Raw genomic sequence first — 25,086 nt, forward strand, 5'->3', positions numbered from 1 at the left:
AACGACTAAGTCCCATTTCGAACGGGACTTAGTCTCTGGAGCTGAAAAACGAAATGATGGAGAAGGTAAGGGTCAGCGGTGTTCGGTAAAATGTGTAGCCGATTTCAGTTCCACAGAATCTTTAGCATAAATGGAAAATTGCCCTGCTTCCCTGGATTGTGGAGAAGCCTATTTGCCAGCCTCCTTCCTCATGACTATGGCCCCTGGAAGATTGTGCCCCTGAAAACTTATTAACTTTGATTGGGTGTGTGTGGCCCTTTAAGAACCGTCTGGGGACATATTGTGACTTTGCTGAACAATGTCCCTTTAAGACTAGAGCCCTGGAGGAGAGGTCTTCCCCACACGGTCCTGAATGCTGGAGGTTCATTCCAGGGTGGAAGGAAGACGGCGCGGCTCCAGTTAAGCTACGGCGGTTGTGGAGCGTGCGGTGGTTGTGGTGTCATCTGCAGTGCTTGGAGTCCTCTGTAAGCGCTAGGAGCATCCATCAACGGAGGGTACTCGGTCGGAGTACACGGAGCTCCGTTACATCCCTGATAAAGTATTCTCTTATGCTGATTTCATAAATTCTATAATTATACTACAAGCTTACATGCTAGAGGGAGTGGGGTAAAATGACACAAAAGGTAAGTATAGTATTAGACTAGTGACAGTTGCAGAAGAGGAATCAGTTGGGAGCTATTAACAGTTTAATTGATACGCTTTTATGAAGAAGTGGGTTTTTCAATTCTCACCTGGCTGCCTGTACACACTCTGAAAATGAATTTAACCCCACGGCTTTGCCCTACCTGCATGTAATTATGGGCTCAGACCAGGCCCACACTAATTTCTATCCCCTGGCTGGTGATTGAATTATAATAATGACTGCTGTGTAATCTGTGAGATCTAAGCTTTGCAGTCCAGGCCTACAAATCATCGCTATTAACTTGTTTGGCCAGTCGCTGCCTTCGAGGGATTCCAGTATTCTTTAATTAATGTGCAGTATATCAGAGCTTTGGCAATCCCAAGGCTCCCTGAGGATCCCGATCTGTTCAAATCCCATCTATACAGAGAACACTTCAGATAGCGGCCCACGTTCTCACCTGGTCAGATATTATGAGTACCTACTGTTTGTGGAAATTAAAGGTGGGAATGTTGGTGGTTTCTGAAACAGCATTTACTGCACCAAAATTATTAAAATAGACAAAATACTCCCTCTACCCCGCACCTTCTCTAGTCTGACTATTTATATCCAGATTGCCTCTCCTATTCCTTCAATTTGTGTTAACAAACAAAGTTTAAGGATTCTCCGTCTCGCACCTCCTTTATTTATATAGTTTGACACATACATACCTCCCAACTGTCCCTATTCTGGAGGGACAGTCCCTATTTTGTACCCAAATCGTTATTGGGAGCTCTGTTTACACTCATACACATTACTGGGAGTATTATTGCTGTGGAGCTCTGTTATACACTCAGACACATTACTGGGAGCATTATTGCTGTGGAGCTCTGTTATACACTCAGACACATTACTGGGAGTATTATTGCTGTGGAGCTCTGTTATACACTCATACATTACTAAGAGTATTATTGCTGTGGAGCTCCGTTGTACACTCAGACACATTACTGGGAGTATTATTACTGTGGAGCTCTGTTATACACTCAGACACATTACTGGGAGTATTATTGCTGTGGAGCTCTGTTATACACTCAGACACATTACTGGGAGTATTATTGCTGTGGAGCTCTGTTATACACTCAGACACATTACTGGGAGTATTATTGCTGTGGAGCTCTGTTATACACTCAGACACATTACTGGGAGTATTATTGCTGTGGAACTCTGTTATACACTCAGACACTTTACGGGAAGTATTATTGCTGTGGAGCTTAGTTATACACTCAGACACATTACTGGGAGTATTATTGCTGTGGAGCTCTGTTATACACTCAGACACATTACTGGGAGTATTATTGCTGTGGAGCTCTGTTATACACACAGACACATTACTGGGAGTATTATTGCTGTGGAGCTCTGTTATACACTCAGACACATTACTGGGAGTATTATTACTGTGGAGCTCTGTTATACACTCAGACACATTACTGGGAGTATTATTGCTGTGGAGCTCTGTTATACACTCAGGCACATTACTGGGAGTATTATTGCTGTGGAGCTCTGTTATACACTCAGACACATTACTGGGAGTATTATTGCTGTGGAGCTCTGTTATACACTCAGACACATTACTGGGAGTATTATTGCTGTGGAGCTCTGTTATACACTCAGACACATTACTGGGAGTATTATTGCTGTGGAGCTCTGTTATACACTCAGACACATTACTGGGAGTATTATTGCTGTGGAGCTCTGTTATACACTCAGACACTTTACTGGGAGTATTATTACTGTGGAGCTCTGTTATACACTCAGACACATTACTGGGAGTATTATTGCTGTGGAGCTCTGTTATACACGCAAACACATTACTGGGAGTATTATTGCTGTGGAGCTCCACACCAACAATATTGGAGCTCCTAGAAAAGAGGGACTGAGGGATTTGAGGCCAAAATAGGAACTGTGCCTCCTAAATTGGAATGCTTGGGAGGTATTTTGGAGTTATACAGTTAACCGGTATTAGATTGTCAGCTCAGTAGGTAAGTGTAAGTCTTGCAGTGAGAGTTGTGACAATAAAACCGGTTCAGTACTCAGCACTTTGCTTCCCCATCCTTCTATGCACTCTGTTCCTGATTGCTTCCTGCACTTGACTGGTTAATGCACATTTAATTGAAAAAGACACTGGATGCTTAATGCTGAAACCCAATTAAATTAAAATCGCCCAGCATCCAGGCTGTGTCGTCTCATGTTTGCGCACTGCAGATGCCAAGTTAATGGGAGATGCCCTGTGCCGGCCGCTGTCATACAGCATCAGATCTTGAAGGAAAGCTGAGACGCTTTGGTGACCCAGTCAGACAGACACTGCTGTCCTCAGGTACCTCCATGAATAAAAGCCTATTCTACTTAGTGACTGCGTTCCCATGGCAATGGAAAAAGGAACTGGGGTGACAAGGAGGGAGGCCGGTGGGTCTCACAGCTGAGTTCGTCTTCGCCAGGTGATCCGATCCAAACTTTAAGATGAATTGTCCCAATGTGTGTCTCTTGCTGATTCTGCATTTTGCCTCGCTGATGGGTGAGTTTAAACCGTGGCTGCTCGCAGCGAGCGAACCTTTATTATTTCTGGGATATCTCTTGGGAATTAGCACATGGATGGATTAGTGTATTTGTCCCTAATCAGTGTGTGCATGGGTTTCCATTCAATGCACCGTGATTGGTTTAGGGCTGTGCTGGCCAACATTCCATTAGTGAAGCAATCGCTGTGGACACCAATGGAGTGTTTTTGCTTATTGCTCCACGTCTAGAATCCCGACACAAATTTGCTCCCGTTAAAGAACTGTGATCATTTCCTGTAAATTACAGACACGTTTATGCACCAAACCGGAAATTGTTGGGAACTGAGCAGGGGGTTTCAAATTTTAGGCCTGAGTAGCCAAACTAAGTATATTCTCGACCTCCGGCTGGCTCTCTGACCTCGCCATTCTAATTAACACGGCAATACCCTTGTGGTCTCCACAATTTCTGTATTTAGTGACTAACCCTGTAAACCTTAGACTAACACAATACTGGCTTAGGGTTCTCACTGGTGGATATAGTAGGGTTTTATTGTCAAGTGACATATTTTAAAGATTTTGATTAAACTTTAAGCTCTTCGGACAGTAGACTTTGTCTTTGTCCAGATTGGTTTAAACAGGAAGAATTGGGGACAATAGACTTTGGAGCAGTGTGTAGTGTCTATCTGCGGCTAGTCCAGTCATGTAATGTCATAATGCCATGTTCAAAAAGGGACTCTTTCTAAATCAATGATAGACCCAAGCTTGGACTTGCAGAGTATGGAAGTGGAAGAGGCACAGAGACTTAGTATAAAATTATAAACGGGAAAGGGATCATTTGAATTTGTATTTTCCTGTTGCTATGGTAACTGTATGTGAATATATACAGGGACAGTGCGAATAGCCTGTTAATTAACAGGATTGTATAAAAGACACAAGGTCAGGGATTTGAGGAGAGAAAACTCTTACATCAATGACAAAAGCTTCCTTTAACAATGATAATTGATTCACTGCCTAGACAGGTTGGGTTATAAAATTCTATAGAAAAGGTTAGCACTCATTTATTGCAATAAATATCAATATTATAAATTAATTTACTCATAAACTTGATGATCCAAGGGAAAGAAAATCTTGTTAGGAAGGAACTGTTCTACTGTGATTTTAATATTTCCTTTGAAAAGCATTTCGCACCCAGGTAAGCAAAGAGTTAATATTTATAAAATGTTTCTTCTCTGTCTTTCGTTGGTGTGCTCCTCCAAGTTCTACTGGTTAGATTATAACGGTTATCATTTATATAGCGCTGACATATTCCACAGCGCTGTACAATTTAACCACAAATAAATTGGAGGGGCTCAAAGGAGCTTAATCTAGGACAGCGTGTGTGCAATCTAGGACATTAAGCTTGCAATCTAGGACAGCGTGCGTGCAATCTAGGACATTAAGCTTGCAATCTAGGACAGCGTGTGTGCAATCTAGGACATTAATCTTACAATCAAAACAGCGTGTGTGCAATCTAGGACATTAAGCTTACAATCTAGGACAGCGTGCGTGCAATCTAGGACATTAAGCTTGCAATCTAGGACAGCGTGCGTGCAATCTAGGACATTAAGCTTACAATCTAGGACAGCGTGTGTGCAATCTAGGACATTAAGCTTACAATCTAGGACAGCGTGCGTGCAATCTAGGACATTAAGCTTACAATCTAGGACAGCGTGTGTGCAATCTAGGACATTAAGCTTACAATCTAGGACAGCGTGCGTGCAATCTAGGGACATTAAGCTTACAATCTAGGACAGCATACGTGCAATCTAGGACATTAAGCTTACAATCTAGGACAGCGTGTGTGCAATCTAGGACATTAAGCTTACAATCTAGGACAGCGTGCGTGCAATCTAGGACATTAAGCTTGCAATCTAGGACAGCGTGCGTGCAATCTAGGGACATTAAGCTTACAATCTAGGACAGCGTACCTGCAATCTAGGACATTAAGCTTACAATCTAGGACAGCGTGCGTGCAATCTAGGACATTAAGCTTACAATCTAGGACAGCATACGTGCAATCTAGGACATTAAGCTTACAATCTAGGACAGCGTGTGTGCAATCTAGGACATTAAGCTTGCAATCTAGGACAGCGTGCGTGCAATCTAGGACATTAAGCTTACAATCTAGGACAGCATACGTGCAATCTAGGACATTAAGCTTACAATCTAGGACAGCATACCTGCAATCTAGGACATTAAGCTTACAATCTAGGACAGCATACCTGCAATCTAGGACATTAAGATTACAATCTAGGACAGCATACCTGCAATCTAGGACATTAAGCTTACAATCTAGGACAGCATACGTGCAATCTAGGACATTAAGCTTACAATCTAGGACAGCGTGTGTGCAATCTAGGACATTAAGCTTGCAATCTAGGACAGCGTGCGTGCAATCTAGGACATTAAGCTTACAATCTAGGACAGCATACGTGCAATCTAGGACATTAAGCTTACAATCTAGGACAGCATACCTGCAATCTAGGACATTAAGATTACAATCTAGGACAGCGTGTGTGCAATCTAGGACATTAGGCTTACAATCTAGGACAGCGTGCGTGCAATCTAGGACATTAAGCTTACAATCTAGGACAGCATACCTGCAATCTAGGACATTAAGCTTGCAATCTAGGACAGCATACGTGCAATCTAGGACATTAAGCTAGGTTAAGCAATCTAGGACAGCGTGTGTGCAATCTAGGACATTAAGCTAGGTTAAGCAATCTAGGACAGCGTGCTTACAATCTAGTAAAGTGAGAATACAGTTTAGGAAGGTGAATATGAATTCTAGGAGAACAAGTTTACAATTTAAGGAAACGGATTTACAATTAAATACTCTGCGTTTCCAATCTAGGAGAACAGTCTAGGTGTAATGGGAGTGGTATTCCAGCACAGCCAAGGTTGACTATAGCATTGATTTAAACCCATAAAGGATGATACTCCTTCCACGTCCCAGTGAGCTGCAGCTGGAGTCTCCCCAGCTAAACATCCTACACCCAGTGACCCAGTGCCTGGAGTTACTTTGTCTCAGAACAAGTGTATTACACAGAACCTCTCAGTTCACATTGAAGAGCACCGGCGCCCTCTACTGGCAGGAATGTTTCATTTCCAATGACCCAGTGACTTTAGGAGCTAACAGTCTGCAAAAAATTAAGGCAAGGTGAAGACGAGCTCCAAGCTCAATAACTGCTACAGTCTATACGGAGCCTGGAGTACTCTGGCTCCTTCTCAGAGTCAATTATCAAACCGTTTAAGAATAACCCCTTGCCTTTCAGATCATTTCTTTTATCGTGACTTTTGTGGTTAAGGTGAGGATGAGCACACTCTGTGCGATGCCCCACATTAACCCTTGAATTGCATTTATGAAATATCCAGGTGTCAAGTACAGATATAATTCAGGGACTCTTACAAAAACGGGTCTGTTCAGAGTATAGGGCAGGGAAAGGCAACCTTAGGCATTCCAAATGTTGTGGACTACATCCCCCATAATGCTCTTAAACCCATATTGCTGGCAAAGCATCATGGGAGGTGTAGTCCAAAACACCTGCAGTGCCAAAGGTTGCCTATGCCTGGTGTAGTGAATCCTTTTTTACTGTCTGTATGTCAGTTCACCACAATTTACTGTAAAGTAAAGAGTGAATTGCCCCGAATAATTCACTATCAACCTGCAGAATTTGTGATGAAGTCTAGTTTCTTTGTTAAGTGTAACTAAGTATAGTTTGCATGTTGGATTTCTCTTTGCTACTTACGGGAGATAAAGCAGCGTGTATCCCACTGCCTTTGTATGTGTGGAGAAGGGAGGCCGTGGCTTTCAGACCGCATTTTACATATTTACAAATTGTATTAAGCCATGCCCATCTCAACCACGTCCAGGTAAGCAAACTCTCAAATCAGGTTGTGCTGAATACTGTGTGCATCAAGTCCAATAAAACAATTCTTTGACAGATCCTGGCGTGGAATCGTCCAGGCGTCAGTTGGTGATGAGTATATGTAACAAAACAGATAATTAGTATTCTTTTCTGCCGATTTATTTCCTACAATACTAGTTTTTTTTTACCACTAGTGGCCTCCCTAAACACCAGTCTAAGCTCAGTCTCTCACGCCTGCCTAAGATGACCATCTGAATTGTGCTATAAGAGGCCACACCGTACTAACCTAAGTAGAAGAGTAACACCGCTCTAGAGATAGCGCTTGGGTGGTATGATCCTCACCAAGGATATAATGTTGAGTAGATTCTCCAGAAGGAGATTCTTGCCAGGGATTGGATGTAGAGTAGATAACTCAATAATAAGTAAATAAATAAATGGCCTTGCACTATAAAATGGGCATTAGCCAAATAAACTTTAATGCTTAAAAACAATACTAAAACATGCACACAACGCGTTTCGACAAACAAGGGCTTCTTCAGGTGTATATAGGATCAGCCTGGCACATATGGGTTTATTTAGGGTTCAAACAATTGCTTAATTGAATAACTTGGCGTCACAATTATGTCATATTTGACCTTTGACCCCAAGTGAGGTCACATGACATGATTCAAAGGACACATTAACAGAAAGTAGACAAAATTAAAACAATTCCAAGACAGTATCTTCCAAAGAATTGTTTTATTGGACATAATTCCCACCGTATTCAGCGTGTGTTTAGTATCGTTTTGCTTCTTGTCGGTAAGGTGTTGGGAGTATTCCTTACATTCAGCGTTTGCATCCTATTTCACGGTTTATATTAATTGATTTCTTAGCACTTATCCAATCTTTCGTATAAGCAGGCTCTCTACGCCCAGTTTAGGCCTCAGCAGGTAGAATTGTGGGCTTCACAAACATAGGGTCGAAACGTTGCTCCTTTTTGCTCCAATAAATCTACCAACTTTGAGTTTACCTTGAATGCTGGACCATCTTTCATTCCTCAAACCTGCTAAGTGAGGCCTGACCAATTTTGGGCCCAGTTGCACCCTGGAGAGTGCAGTATCCTGTATCTTATTGAGAATTGTGGCTGTCTGATTGACCACTCACGGGGGCCATCTCTTATCACACGGGAATGGATCCAAGGAGGTGGGTAGTCCATAACAGAATTGAGGCAGGTCCACCCAAAGAGGAGGTTTGTCAGCCTGGCGTGTCTCACACCTCCCAAAATTTCAAATGAACAAAGAGGAACACTTTAATTTTAGGAGTGTATTTTAGGTGTGGCCAGGGGCAGGTCCTTCTAAAAAAGTATAGGTAATTTAATAATAACAATTAATGCTTCTTGTCTTTCCTCCTCCTAATATTAATCCTCCTCTCTCGCACTCCCTTCAGATTGGTGGTACCCATATCAGCCCATCCTTACAAGCACCTTGTCTTGGTGTTACTTTTGATTCTGGCCTCACCTTTCAGCCTCACATCTGGTCTGTTGTCAAATCATGCCAATTCCACCTTAACAACATCGCCTGCATCCGCCCCTTTCTTACACAAGATGCTACTAAAGAGCTTGTCAATGCTCTAGTAATCTCTCGCATGGATTCTATAACTCTCTCCTAATTGGTCTTTCCAATAGCCGTACTGCATTGCTACAGTCTATAATGAATGCTGCCGCCAGACTGATTTTCCTCTCCTGTCGCTCCTCTCTCAACTCACCACTCTGTCAGTCCTTATATTGGCTTCCTGTATCCTATAGGAGTCAATTCAAAGTGCTAATCCATACCTATAAAGCACTAAAGAATTCTAGCCCCTCTTATATCTCCTCACAGATCCTCAGGTATGCCCCTTCTCGGTCTCTCCGCTCTGCCCGTGACCTTCTCCTGTCCGCTGCTCGCACCCATACGGCCAACTCGCGTGTGGCACTAATTGACCCTATTAACCTTCTGCATATCTGGTTAACCACAAATGCCTGAACCCCTGTGTGATCGTTCGGATAGACAAACACGTGGCTGCGACCATCTTGGCATACGAATGACACTATTCGGTCGTCGAGTGTCTGGAACCCAAATTGGACACTTGACGGCATGAACACCGCTAAAACTTCCAACCTCATGGAAGTTCGTGAAAACCCACCCGAACGGAGCGGTATTCTCTGAGAATAAATATACGAGCGAGGGGATAATGCCGAACTAAGTCACGAACGCTCTAGCCCTGGGATTTTGTATGTTTTGACTACTCGAACAAAGACCGACCGCACAGCCCTTTCGTGTGGAACTATTTTGGGAATACACTGAGTGCCGGGCGCTCTCTGTACTGCTGTTTCAAGCACTCTCAGAGTAAGATGAGTGTGGCGCTCTCTCAGACTGACACTGAGTGTGTGGAGCTCTTTGTATGGTACACTATGCACTGATGTTGCTGGGCGCTCTCTGTATGATACACTATGCACTGATGTTGCTGGGCGCTCTCTGTACGGTACACTATGCACTGATGTTGCTGGGCGCTCTCTGTACTGTACACTATGTTCTGATATTGCTGGGCGCTCTCTGTATGATACACTATGTACTGATATTGCTGGGCGCTCTCTGTATGGTACACTATGTACTGATATTGCTGGGCACTCTCTGTATGGTACACTATGCACTGATGTTGCTAGGCGCTCTCTGTACGGTACACTATGCACTGATGTTGTGGGGCGCTCTCTGTATGGTACACTATGCACAGATGTTGCTGGGCGCTCTCTGTATGGTAAACCTCTCCCCAAAGAGGAGGTTTGTCAGCCTGGCGTGTCTCACACCTCCCAAAATTTCAAATGAACAAAGAGGAACACTTTAATTTTAGGAGTGTATTTTAGGTGTGGCCAGGGGCAGGTCCTTCTAAAAAAGTATAGGTAATTTAATAATAACAATTAATGCTTCTTGTCTTTCCTCCTCCCAATATTAATCCTCCTCTCTCGCACTCCCTTCAGATTGGTGGTACCCATATCAGCCAATCCTTACAAGCACCTTGTCTTGGTGTTACTTTTGATTCTGGCCTCACCTTTCAGCCTCACATCTGGTCTGTTGTCAAATCATGCCAATTCCACCTTAACAACATCGCCTGCATCCGCCCCTTTCTTACACAAGATGCTACTAAAGAGCTTGTCAATGCTCTAGTAATCTCTCGCATGGATTCTATAACTCTCTCCTAATTGGTCTTTCCAATAGCCGTACTGCATTGCTACAGTCTATAATGAATGCTGCCGCCAGACTGATTTTCCTCTCCTGTCGCTCCTCTCTCAACTCACCACTCTGTCAGTCCTTATATTGGCTTCCTGTATCCTATAGGAGTCAATTCAAAGTGCTAATCCATACCTATAAAGCACTAAAGAATTCTAGCCCCTCTTATATCTCCTCACAGATCCTCAGGTATGCCCCTTCTCGGTCTCTCCGCTCTGCCCGTGACCTTCTCCTGTCCGCTGCTCGCACCCATACGGCCAACTCGCGTGTGGCACTAATTGACCCTATTAACCTTCTGCATATCTGGTTAACCACAAATGCCTGAACCCCTGTGTGATCGTTCGGATAGACAAACACGTGGCTGCGGCCATCTTGGCATACGAATGACACTATTCGGTCGTCGAGTGTCTGGAACCCAAATTGGACACTTGACGGCATGAACACCGCTAAAACTTCCAACCTCATGGAAGTTCGTGAAAACCCACCCGAACGGAGCGGTATTCTCTGAGAATAAATATACGAGCGAGGGGATAATGCCGAACTAAGTCACGAACGCTCTAGCCCTGGGATTTTGTATGTTTTGACTACTCGAACAAAGACCGACCGCACAGCCCTTTCGTGTGGAACTATTTTGGGAATACACTGAGTGCCGGGCGCTCTCTGTACTGCTGTTTCAAGCACTCTCAGAGTAAGATGAGTGTGGCGCTCTCTCAGACTGACACTGAGTGTGTGGAGCTCTTTGTATGGTACACTATGCACTGATGTTGCTGGGCGCTCTCTGTATGATACACTATGCACTGATGTTGCTGGGCGCTCTCTGTACGGTACACTATGCACTGATGTTGCTGGGCGCTCTCTGTACTGTACACTATGTTCTGATATTGCTGGGCGCTCTCTGTATGATACACTATGTACTGATATTGCTGGGCGCTCTCTGTATGGTACACTATGTACTGATATTGCTGGGCACTCTCTGTATGGTACACTATGCACTGATGTTGCTAGGCGCTCTCTGTACGGTACACTATGCACTGATGTTGTGGGGCGCTCTCTGTATGGTACACTATGCACAGATGTTGCTGGGCGCTCTCTGTATGGTACACAATGCACAGATGTTGCTGGGCGCTCTCTGTACGGTACACTATGCACTGATGTTGTGGGGCGCTCTCTGTATGGTACACTATGCACTGATGTTGCTGGGCGCTCTCTGTATGGTACACTATGCACTGATGTTGCTAGGCGCTCTCTGTACGGTACACTATGCACTGATGTTGTGGGGCGCTCTCTGTATGGTACACTATGCACAGATGTTGCTGGGTGCTCTCTGTACGCTACACTATGCACTGATGTTGTGGGGCGCTCTCTGTATGGTACATGGTTGCCTTATACTGTAGTCTAAGGAGGACTGAGTCGAGGAGTCGATGGTACATTTCTAACAGATCCGCTTTCAGGAAGGTCTATTGATGAAATATTCATACACAGTAAAATCAGTCTCCAAGGTGACTTTGCTCAGAATTTCACAGAGCGTCTGATAAACTCTCTAGTTCGTCCTTTTATTAGCAGCATTTTCCCAGGACGGGCAGTTTGTTAATCATATACGATGCTTGGATTTCGCAGATTGACTGAATTCCTGGAATGCACGCTTGCTGACATTTCCTCGCCTTTGCGTTTCCAAGAACCGTTTGATTCAGAGACCCTCTTACTGGAAAGGTGCATTAATTAGTTCACAAACGTCCTGTCTGCAAAGCTGTAAAAGCCTGCAGGGTCTTGTCAGCTCTGAGGGGATCACTCTGCATTTTAATGGACTGTCACAAGGCCGCTCCATAATCCAATGCACAATCCAGCCCCCAACCACGGCGGACGTAAATCTCATCGCTGGAATGTATTGTTACACACAGAACAACTATCTTGGAGGTTTTAAAATTTATATTTAAAAAAAATATACACATATATGTATAGCAAACTAATATGACCCCCTATCTCACATCCAGCTGTATCCCCGCCAGATTTTCTTGTAGCCCATGGATCAGCGCAGCTAGGGGAGTGGGCCTTGACAGAGCCAGGAGGTAGGCTGAGTAACAGCTAGCATGCTGGGTGGGGCGGAACCACGATGGGAGTATTTATACCGGCCATTATATGAAGTGGCCATCTTAACTGAACCTAAACTTACCTGTCAGTTGTCCCTCCCAGCCTCCATGAATTTGGTTAGGTTAGATAATTTTCCATCTTTTTCACAGCAGCGGGGAATGGCCTGGTTAAATTGGGGGTAGATGGAGGAGAAAGTGGGCATCCTGAGGTTTAGCTGGATTAGGCAGTGTTACAAGTGGTTCGGTGGCTCTGAACATGGGGGTGTAGCGGTGTCTTAGTACACCCCTACATTGGAACTTGTGGGTAGTGGTGTCTTGGTACACCCCTACAATTGATGTGGTGGGTAGCGGTGTCTTGGTACACCCCTATAATTTAATCTGGTGGAAATGTGGTCATATTGGGCGGCCAGTTTCTGTGTTAATATGTTAATAATGTTATTATTGTGGGGTCATTGCCAGGGGTATGTTATATATATGGGGGGATGTTGACTTTAATAATGACCCCATTTGTTATTCCTTAATTAATTAAGAATTTAATAAAGCAGTGGACTAATTATTTCCAACAGTATAACCTGTGTCCGTGTCTTAATGGGGGTTTGGGTAAGGTTAGCGCGTATGCCGGCAAATCCGACTGTGCGCCTGTCATGTTCCTCACAGTGGGTTAGGACACATTTCTATTTTGGCCTAAAACTTTCATTTTGGTTGTCAGCTTTTGGGGCAAGGCCCTGTTCTCCTACTGATTCAGCATGCCAATCATGTTTTGTAAGAATTTTCGTTTTGGTATGTTTGCCAATTGTACAATGCTGTGGAATATGTTGGCGCTACATAAATAATTGTAATTCTAGTTGTCAGCTGAGTACATCTTGCTGTTCAGTGAACAGAAACCCTTCTCCTCTATAAGCAGTCTGTCCTAGGTCTGTCCGAGGTAAAGTGGAATCTATTTAATCTGCCCCCCGCCCGAACACAGTGACAAATAAATAGCACAAATTGTAACTAAAACATAACAAAACAAAAACAAGTTGCAAGAGAGGTGAGATAAGAGACTGGGGTTATATTTACTAAACAGTGATATGTATTTATTTATTTGGGCAGTGGAGTGTCCCTTTAATTTATATTAAAGGACCGCTATAGTCACCCAGACCACTTCAGCTCAATGAAGTGGTCTGGGTGCCAGGTCCCCCAGGTTTAAACTGCTATGTTTACATTGCATGGTTAATACAGCCTCTAGTGGCTGTCTCCCTGACTGCCGCTAGAGGCGCTTCCACGACATTCAATGCGAAAATCGCATTGAGCACGCAGAACGTCCATAGCAAAGCATTGAGTAATGCTTTCCTATGGGCTGTTTGAATGCGCACGCATTCGGCTCCACTAGGGAGCTGTCGTCAGAGGGAGAGGAGAGGACATCAGCGCAGAGGGAGCCCGGCGCTGGTTAAAGGTAAGTGGCTGAAGGGGTTTTAACCCCTTCAGCCCAGCGGGAGGGGGGCCCTGAGGGCGGGGGTTTATAGTAAACTTGTCAGATGATAGAGGGGTTTATCGTGCCCATAGTAAGTTGCTTTGATTTCCCACGTAGTAAGGAAATTTAATTTACAAGACACGAAAAAGGCACCTTCCACTGATTCTTTATAATCATTCTAACACTCAGTTCCAGATATTACCAAAAGGTGGCGTATGTGTCTGTCATCGGCTGTGTTTAGTATGAAATACTTATAACAAACACATAAGGTTATTGTAAGATGTAGGCACCAACATATTCTGCAGCGTTGTACGGTAGAAAGGGGAGGGATCAGTGACAGTGGCCCACATGTGACAGTGGCCCTGCCTAGCGTGGGTTGGAATACATCACCTTGCGCATTCTAACGCAGAGCAAAGTAAAATGAAACAAACCCAACTCTGTATTTTTTACAGGTAAGTCTAAATATTACATTTGTTTTTTCTGAAACCATCATTTATTTTCCTTTCTCTCTAACTTTTACAGGTGACGGGCAGCAGAACATGCGCATTATAGGAGGATACATCGTGTCGCCATATTCCACGCGCTACCTGGTGTCTTTGAAGAGAATTAGCGGGCTGCATTTTTGTGGCGGGTCTCTAATCAGCAGGTTCTGGGTGCTCACAGCCGCTCACTGCAAAATCGAGTAAGAAAACCAGGGTTTCTGGTTAGGGCTGTTCTTTAAACTCTGAATTGTTGGGGATTAAAAGGGACTTTTTGAGTGTAGACCAAACCAGCCAAATTAGAAACATGCATTCCATTTGGTTATTTTGCCATTAAATGTAAAATTCCTGATAATTCACACCTTGTCGAATAACACTTATAGAAATTCTAACCAGGATCGAGGAGGTCATAGATTAGAGGTTAGATTGGACTATGGCATTCTAATTACCTTTCTGTTAATATCCGTACAGGCAGAGCCAGATGCTGGTTGTTGCTGGGGAGTACTCTCTGTCTACGTTTGAAGGTACAGAGCAGGTCTTTCGCCCCATCAAGCTGGTTGCGCACCCAGAATACAGCCCATCTACAAAGAATGGCGATATAATGTTAATCAAGGTGAGGAATGAGGAGCGCTTCATCCAAAGAAAATTCAAAGTGAATTTAGAATATAAAGCCTAAATAGCCAAAATGGTAGCAGAGCTTGAATTTTTCCCTTTCGGCATGTTTTTAATGCTGATGAGAGTCCACAGCATTCCATCCCATCTGTGCTGCTTGGGTTAAAGAGGAAAAAATAGCTTGAGCAGTAATGGGGAGTTTTTAGAATATTTTTATTCTCCTTACCTGGGGTCCTCCAGGCACCACTTCCCATCTCCACTGCAGCTTAGTGAATTAGACCATAGCTTAGCTCGTTGGCTGAGAGTGATCATCGGGCGGTGTCAGCAAATGCACTAGCCCTGCACTAAATGGCTTAGCCCTGGATAGCTAAAAGCTTACAATTGGGGGAGGAGGGGAGCACCACGACACACCTGGCACCATAACTACTACAGTGTGATGCTCAGTGTATAGCTCAGTGCAATGCCCGATGTAACTCCCAGTGTAACACTCTGTTTAATGCTCAGTGGAATGCTCTGCATAACGCTCAGTGTAATGCGTTGTTTAATGCTCAGTGTAAGGCTCTGTTTAATACTCTGCATAACGCTCAGTGTAACGCTCTCCATCAAACTGAGATCAATAACTGGCTTTCTGTCTTACAGCTGAACCGACCTGCTGTGTACAACTCCTTTGTGTCTATAGTGCCTCTGCCAGTCCAAGGGGTGGCACCAAGTGAAGGGCGCCTGTGTCAGGTGTCCGGTTGGGGATTCACTAGCACAATTGGGGGGAAGGCGTCCGATACCCTGCGCAGTGTAAAGCTGCCCATAGTCTCCATGAAGAGATGTAATAGTTCGGCTTCCTATGCTGGACACATCACAAATAATATGATCTGTGCGGGCTTCAATACCGGAGGGAAGGATGCATGCCAGGTTAGTGACCGAACACGGGGAGTGCAAGGTGCTCGGCTTTATACAGCAAAAACGAAAGAGAAAATATAAAACATTCAAGCCTAGAAAATACAAAATGAAGATACAGAAAGTGTGTGTACGTTTCATTACTACTCCAAGCACCATAACCACTTCATTGCACTGCAGTGTTTATGGTGACCGGAGCAGTAAGTTATCACTTAGCACCTTACCTGGACATTATGACACACATAATAGCTGGAATCACGTGAAATGTATACTGAATGTTAATTCCAGCACATAATATGCACACACTTAAGATTAGGCTACATGTTAATTCTAACCCACAAAATTATTTTTTTCTTACATCTTCGTATTTGGAGAGCATTTTGGTTTTATCTTGTTTTTTTTCCCAATAAAATAAATAATCATGCTTCCTCTTTAACTAAACCAAACTGAAAGAAAGATAATGCTCCCGTACTGTTACAAATCTAGTTGATATTTTCCATCAAGCTCCCAGATGACGCTATCAGAATGCAATGAATAACCCGGTAACAACACGCTCCAGGTGTAATTAATCAATGTTTTATCTAACAGCTGAGAGTACGTTTGTATGTGTTGGCGTCATTGTCAGTGCGCACACAGAATGTAAATAATGCAAGCTGGATCCTTTATCGCTTGTGAGCGCGGGTTGTTTTCAGATAACCGGTAAAGACAAACAGTGGAACGAATTCCAAGGGCTTTATTCACTAAACTGTGAGATGCTGTGGGGTGACAATCACTCCAACAAGTAATCACCTTAGAATAGCCAACACAAGCAATATTAGCTGGTTGTCTTCCCAAACCTGGTTATAAACAGCTGCATTTCATTCTGCATTGTGTTGTAAGCCCCGCTCTCTCTAGTCCAGTGCGGTTCTTAGCCAGATGAAGACAGTTCCTACATTAGGCATCTGACTATTTCACTTACTGCATGTGACAAAAATGACATTCCTGCTAATTCAAGGTCCCATTTCCCTTGCTTGAAAATCCAGTTTTAGTTGATACAATGTCTGTCTGATTCTGCACTGTAAGCCTTTCTACAATTTATCCTGCTCTCTCTCACCTTAGGGGGACTCTGGAGGCCCGCTAGTGTGTGATGGAAGAGTTTTTGGGATTGTGTCTTGGGGACATAGCTGTGCCAATCCCAGATATCCAGGCGTATACACAGCCGTATCAAACTTTCAGAAGTGGATTTACAGAACAATCTTCTAAGAAGACTTAGACAAGTTCCCAGTTAAGATCCCCGTTCTCCCTCTGATGCCCAATCATCGCTACGTTATTTTTGTCAAGCGCTACATGGGCACGACGAAAGACTTACAACTAAAGGGGAAAATTCAATACGATCCATGTGGCACTGGAAGAGTTAACATTCACTTAATTTGTGTGATCCTAATGCTTGGTTAAACACCAATAACTGAATTTCTAGAACCAAGGAAGTATGTACATATTATTTTTCTTTTCACATGTTTATAATTAATTCTTCCACAATAACCAGAATCCTTCCAAATGATTTTACAATATTTTGTTAATCCAATCCGCAGAATTCTGGTGTCTGTGCCTGACGGCGACAGCACTTGGCCCAGAAATGTTATGTATCTTGTTTTGTTAATAAAAACGCATGCAATGCTGCTAAAATAAATCAAACCACCGTGTGTATTATGGCCAACTGATTATCTTTATAATGAGACGTCACAGGGAGGAAGTGGCCCTGTTTTTAATGCAATCTATAGATATTGCTTTAAAATAGGCCAACAAAAATAATTAATAAATAAAAATATACTCACCTTCACAGTTCCTGTTACTATGTACTAATACACTACAGATAGATACACCAGGCAAACCAAACCAGGAAGAGCCTAAACCAATCAGAAGATTGACACAAGACGGATGGGTCTGTGGAATAAGCTTAGAACACCCAAAACCAGACAATTTACCGCCTGTTCAATGTGTTTTGTGAATGGGCTGTGTGCAGGAAGGTAGACATGTGGTGAGATTCCGTCCGGTCTGGGCAGGCTGCTTGCGGACAATCCATGGATGGCAAAGGAGGAAGGAAATTCAGCTTCTGAAATCGCTGATCCAGGGGGCAATTTTATACAATAGAGCAATCCACATAAAATCACCGCTATTACAAGCCAGGCAGCATAGGGAGACTGGGGACAGGGACCTCTACCTGCTATAACCTAAAACGTCCATTATTATGGTGCTTTACACTGCTAGGTCATCAAGCATAGAGAGAGGGGGAGAGAACATCTGGATTACATAACTTCACTGCTCTCACTGTAGAGACTCAAATCAAAATGATTTACTAAAATATAAGGCGTTTTGAATTCTAAGGGATTTCTTCACTAATCTCTGAATTGTAAAACAACTTAATTTATATTAAAATACCAAAGCTAGGGATGTAGTTGGAGTTTTTTTCGTGAGTTATTTTAAACTACTTTCTGCCGTTTGGATTTGGATTCTCTACAATACAGAGATTAGCGAAAAACACCAAAAATTATTGAAATTTTAGGTCAGAATAACAGATTTGGAACAATGGTCTACATTAAGCAGTATGTATGAAACAGTATGGTGTAACACGTTAAGCAGTATGTATGATACGGTATGGTGTAACACGTTAAGCTGTATGTATGATACGGTATGGTGTAACACGTTAAGCAGTATGTATGATACGGTATGGTGTAACACGTTAAGCAGTATGTATGATACGGTATGGGGTAATGTATGTATGATACGGTATGGGGTAATGTATGTATGATACGGTATGGTGTAACACGTTAAGCAGTATGTATGATACGGTATGGGGTAATGTATGTATGATACGGTATGGTGTAACACGTTAAGCAGTATGTATGATACGGTATGGGGTAATGTATGTATGATACGGTATGGGGTAATGTATGTATGATACGGTATGGGGTAATGTATGTATGATACGGTATGGTGTAACACGTTAAGCAGTATGTATGATACGGTATGGGGTAATGCATGTATGATACGGTATGGGGTAATGTATGTATGATACGGTATGGTGTAACACGTTAAGCAGTATGTATGATACGGTATGGGGTAATGTATGTATGATACGGTATGGGGTAATGTATGTATGATACGGTATGGTGTAACACGTTAAGCAGTATGTATGATACGGTATGGGGTAATGTATGTATGATACGGTATGGTGTAACACATTAAGCTGTATGTATGATACGGTATGGGGTAATGTATGTATGATACGGTATGGTGTAACACGTTAAGCAGTATGTATGATACGGTATGGAATAACACGTTAAGCAGTATGTATGATACGGTATGGTGTAACACATTAAGCTGTATGTATGATACGGTATGGGGTAATGTATGTATGATACGGTATGGTGTAACACGTTAAGCAGTATGTATGATACGGTATGGAATAACACGTTAAGCAGTATGTATGATACGGTATGGTGTAACACATTAAGCTGTATGTATGATACGGTATGGGGTAATGTATGTATGATACGGTATGGTGTAACACGTTAAGCAGTATGTATGATACGGTATGGTGTAACACGTTAAGCAGTATGTATGATACGGTATGGGGTAATGTATGTATGATACGGTATGGTGTAACACGTTAAGCAGTATGTATGATACGGTATGGTGTAACACATTAAGCTGTATGTATGATACGGTATGGGGTAATGTATGTATGATACGGTATGGTGTAACACGTTAAGCAGTATGTATGATACGGTATGGAATAACACGTTAAGCAGTATGTATGATACGGTATGGGGTAATGTATGTATGATACGGTATGGTGTAACACATTAAGCTGTATGTATGATACGGTATGGAATAACACGTTAAGCAGTATGTATGATACGGTATGGTGTAACACATTAAGCAGTATGTATGATACGGTATGGTGTAACACATTAAGCTGTATGTATGATACGGTATGGTGTAACACGTTAAGCTGTATGTATGATACGGTATGGTGTAACACATTAAGCAGTATGTATGATACGGTATGGTGTAACACATTAAGCTGTACGTATGATACGGTATGGTATAACATGTTAAGCTGTATGTATGATACGGTATGGTGTAACACATTAAGCAGTATGTATGATACGGTATGGTGTTACACATTAAGCTGTACGTATGATACGGTATGGTATAACACGTTAAGCTGTATGTATCATATGGTATGGTACAACACGTTAAGCTGTATGTATGATACGATATGGTATAACACGTTAAGCTGTATGTATGACATGGTATGGTATAACACGTTAAGCTGTATGTATGATACGGTATGGTGTAACACGTTAAGCTGTATGTATGACACGGTATGGTGTAACACGTTAAGCTGTATGTATGATACGATATGGTATAATACGTTAAGCTGTATGTATGATACGGTATGGTATAACACGTTAAACTGTATTTATGATACGGTATGGTGTAACACGTTAAGCTGTATGTATGACTCGGTATGGTGTAACACGTTAAGCTGTATGTATGATATGGTATGGTATAACACGTTAAGATGTATGTATGATACGGTATGGTGTAACACGTTAAGCTGTATGTATGACACGGTATGGTGTAACACGTTAAGCTGTATGTATAATACGGTATGGTGTAACACGTTAAGCTGTATGTATGATACGATATGGTGTAACACGTTAAGCTGTATGTATGATACGGTATGGTGTAACACGTTAAGCTGTATGTATGATACGATATGGTATAACACGTTAAGCTGTATGTATGATACGATATGGTATAACACGTTAAGCTGTATGTATGATACGGTATGGTGTAACACGTTAAGCTGTATATATGACATGGTATGGTGTAACACGTTAAGCTGTATGTATGACACGGTATGGTATAATACGTTAAGCTGTATGTATGATACGGTATGGTATAACACGTTAAGCTGTATGTATGATACGGTATGGTGTAACACATTAAGCTGTATGTATGACTCGGTATGGTGTAACACGTTAAGCTGTATGTATGATACGGTATGGTGTAACACATTAAGCTGTATGTATGATACGATATGGTGTAACACGTTAAGCTGTATGTATGATACTGTATGGTGTAACACGTTAAGCTGTATGTATGATACAGTATGGTGTAACACATTAAGCTGTATGTATGATACGGTATGGTATAACACGTTAAGCTGTATGTATGATACGGTATGGTATAACACGTTAAGCTGTATGTATGATACGATATGGTTTAACACGTTAAGCTGTATGTATGATACGGTATGGTGTAACACGTTAAGCTGTATGTATGATACGGTATGGTGTAACACGTTAAGCTGTATGTATGATACGATATGTTGTAACACGTTAAGCTGTATGTATGATATGATATGTTGTAACACGTTAAGCTGTATGTATGATACGATATGGTGTAACACGTTAAGCTGTATGTATGATACGATATGTTGTAACACGTTAAGCTGTATGTATATGATATGTTGTAACACGTTAAGCTGTATGTATGATACGATATGTTGTAACACATTAAGCTGTATGTATGATACGATATGTTGTAACACGTTAAGCTGTATGTATGATACGATATGTTGTAACACGTTAAGCTGTATGTATGATAGTCAGCTGATGCCGGGGAGATCCAAAGTTCAGACATGCAGGTTAGTCATTAATATGCTGGTTTATGTCTTATGGTGAATGCAGTGGCGTGACGTGCATGACGTGTGTTTACTGAAATCATTCTTGTAATGTTAAAGGAGTTTATTGATGAGAGAATGGGTTATAGACTGAGCTGAATGCATTAACTTGTTGTTCTGCAATGGCTTGTTGTTCTGCAAATACTTAATACAGAGTTACCAGCTGGTGGATTCGTTAGATGGATTGCAAAGGGGCAGAAAGACAGAATGACAAAATTGAAAAGCATAGCATGGGCGAGTTGGTGAAAGCGAGACGTGAAGCCATGGGCACAGTAAGGGCAGGATGAGGCAGCCGGCAGTATAATCAGAGCCAGCGCTACCATGTGGCTGCCTTGCGACGCACCATCCCGGGAGGACTAGGAACCACTTGTGGGGCTGGGGGAATGAGACCATGGAGGGGAATTAGACATGTAGGGTCTGGGGCGTGGATGAGACACATGGAGGGGTCGGGAGAGGAAAGAGACCATGGAGGGGAATGAGACACGTGGAGGGGAATGTGACCTGTAGGGGCTGGGGCGTGGATGAGACACATGGAGGGGAATGAGACACATGGAGGGGAATGAGACCTGTAGGGGCTGGGGCAGGGATGAGACACATGGAGGGTTCGGGAGAGAAATTAGACCATGGAGGGGAATGAGACACATGGATGGGAATGAGACATGTAGGGACTGGGGTGGGGATGAGACACATGGAGGGGCCGGGAGAGGAAAGAGACCATGGAGGGGAATGAGAAACATGGAGGGGAATGAGACATGTAGGGGCTGGGGTGGAGATAAGACACATGGAGGGGAATGAGACACATGGAGGGGCCGGGAGAGAAATGAGACCATGGAGGGGAATGAGACATGTAGGGGCTGGGGTGGGGATGAGACACATGGAGGGGCTGGGGGCATGAGACACATGTGTGGGTTGAGAGGAAATAAGACACAGAGGAACTGGGGAAGCAACAAAAGCGGCAAACATGGGAAGGGGCAGGCAGAGGTTTGGGAGATAGACACCAAGAGGGGCTGGGAGACACAAGGAGATGCAGAGGGGCTGGGGAAGGAGCAAACAAGACAGACAGGGGAAGAGGCAAAAGGAACAGGCAGAGGCTTGGGAGATAGACACCCAGAGGAGCTGTGGGAACAGAAGAGACACAGAGGGATTGGGGGAGACACCCAGAGGGTCTTGGGACACACACATAGAGAAATAGAGAGGCTTTGGAAGGGACAAAAGAGACAGAAAGAGGTTTGGAAGATAGATACCCAGACGGTCTGGGTGAACACATGTCCACCCATTGTACAGCACTAGAGAATTTGCTGGCGCTATAAAAATAATAAAATGAAAATAATAACATAAGCGACACAGAGGGTCTGGGGGGACACAGACACACAGAGGGTGTGGGGGGACACATAGAGGGTCTGCGGGGACATATAGACACACAGGGGGTCTAGGGGGAAACAGACACATAGAGGGTCAGTGGACACACAGACACAGAGGGTCTGCGGGGACATATAGACACACAGGAGGTCTGGGGGGAAACAGACACATAGAGGGTCAGGGGGGACACAGACACATAGAGGGTCTGGGGTGACACAGACACATAGAGGATCTGGGGGGGACATAGAGGGTCTGCGAGGGACATAGACACATAGAGGGTCTGAGTGGACACATAGAGGAGCCGGGGGAGAAAGAAACAAGATGCTAAGTAAATGTGATACTCACATATGGTGATCAGTGGACCTGTGAATTCGTCTCTATGTTATGTATAAATTCTGGTCACTAAAAAGGGTCCTGATTATAGATCTGGAACGCAATCTGACCCAGGACATACTACATTGATTACTAATACAGTGAGCTACAAAAAGTGTTCATTTTTTTTTAAATCTTTATTTTTGTTTTGAGATTTCAAAGGAAGTAACAATCCGTACATACATTCTCAAGGATAGTTTAGATTCAGGCAAAAAGGTAGTTCAGCCTCCAAGTGCACAGCATGCCTATATGGGTATCATCATAAGATAACATAGAAACATAGAAACATAGAATGTGACGGCAGATAAGAACCATTCGGCCCATCTAGTCTGCCCAGTTTTCTAAATACTTTCATTAGTCCCTGGCCTTATCTTATAGTTAGGATAGCCTTATGCCTATCCCACGCATGCTTAAACTCCTTTACTGTGTTAACCTCTACCACTTCAGCTGGAAGGCTATTCCATGCATCCACTACCCTCTCAGTAAAGTAATACTTCCTGATATTATTTTTAAACCTTTGTCCCTCTAATTTAAGACTATGTCCTCTTGTTGTGGTAGTTTTTCTTCTTTTAAATATAGTCTCCTCCTTTACTGTGTTGATTCCCTTTATGTATTTAAATGTTTCTATCATATCCCCCTGTCTCGTCTTTCCTCCATGCTATACATGTTAAGATCCTTTAACCTTTCCTGGTAAGTTTTATCCTGCAATCCATGAACCAGTTTAGTAGCCCTTCTTTGAACTCTCTCTAAGGTATCAATATCCTTCTGAAGATAGAGTCTCCAGTACTGTGTACAGTACTCCAAGTGAGGTCTCACCAGTGTTCTGTACAATGGCATGAGCACTTCCCTCTTTCTACTGCTAATACCTCTCCCTATACAACCAAGCATTCTGCTAGCATTTCCTGCTGCTCTATTACATTGTCTGCCTACCTTTAAGTCATCAGAAATAATCACCCCTAAATCCCTTTCCTCAGATGTTGAGGTTAGGACTCTATCAAATATCATAATATAAACTTGGGCAGCGAATGGGTCAGGCCCTTACAGTGATCCGTGTCAGATTCAGGGCCGTCTTTAACATTGACTGGACCCTGGGCAAGCATTTGCTTGGGCCCCCTGGATCCTGCCCTCCCCCCCTCCCCCCCCCTTCCACTCCCTGGTATGCAATCACGCCCCCCACCCCAACACAGTGGCAGAACTAATGCAGAGAGGGCCCTGGTGCAAGACATTGTTTTGAGCCCCCCCCTCTAGCGCTAGAGCGGAGAAAAGATAGATCCTCATCTGTTGTACAATTCCCAAGATGCTATGCCAGCTGGGGATCTTCCATTTGGCCATTCTTGCAGGGCTGTATTTGTGAGCAGTGTTTGTGAATTTGAATGTGTGCATTTTGTTGTATACAGTATGTGTGTGCATGTAGGGTGTAGTATTGGTGTTTGAGTGAAGGCTTGTGTTTCTACATTCACATATATACATACACATTAGCACACTGATACATGCACACATCTGGACACATGCACACACTGACACAGACTGGCGTATACACACACAGACACATACATAAACACACGTGCACACACACAGAGAAAAAAGCACTGGCACATCCACACACATAGATACACACTTACACAGATATGTACACACGCTAAGGTACACATGTAGGGGTGTAGTTGTGTGCAGTGTTGGCGTAAAAATGCTGGGATGTATGCATTGCCACACGGATGCACATTTACACAAACACTGAGATACACAAAGGAACACAGATACACATGCATTGGTATATTTGTGTGCAGTGTTAGTGT

The 25,086-nt window shown here is 43.1% G+C and overlaps 1 protein-coding gene across 1 annotated transcript; it reads left to right on the plus strand.

Moving 5' to 3' along the window:
- The first annotated feature begins 3,109 nt into the window (after positions 1–3,109).
- Positions 3,110–17,452, plus strand: LOC134577170 (trypsin-3-like). Its single transcript, XM_063435840.1, has 5 exons — positions 3,110–3,170; positions 14,363–14,522; positions 14,791–14,932; positions 15,571–15,837; positions 16,921–17,452. The coding sequence occupies exons 1-5, from the start codon at positions 3,116–3,118 to the stop codon at positions 17,062–17,064; spliced, it is 768 nt and encodes a 255-aa protein (XP_063291910.1). The 5' UTR covers positions 3,110–3,115; the 3' UTR covers positions 17,065–17,452.
- Positions 17,453–25,086: the final 7,634 nt, after the last annotated feature.

Source organism: Pelobates fuscus, chromosome 11, assembly GCF_036172605.1.
Source record: "Pelobates fuscus isolate aPelFus1 chromosome 11, aPelFus1.pri, whole genome shotgun sequence".
Lineage (NCBI taxonomy): Eukaryota > Metazoa > Chordata > Amphibia > Anura > Pelobatidae > Pelobates > Pelobates fuscus.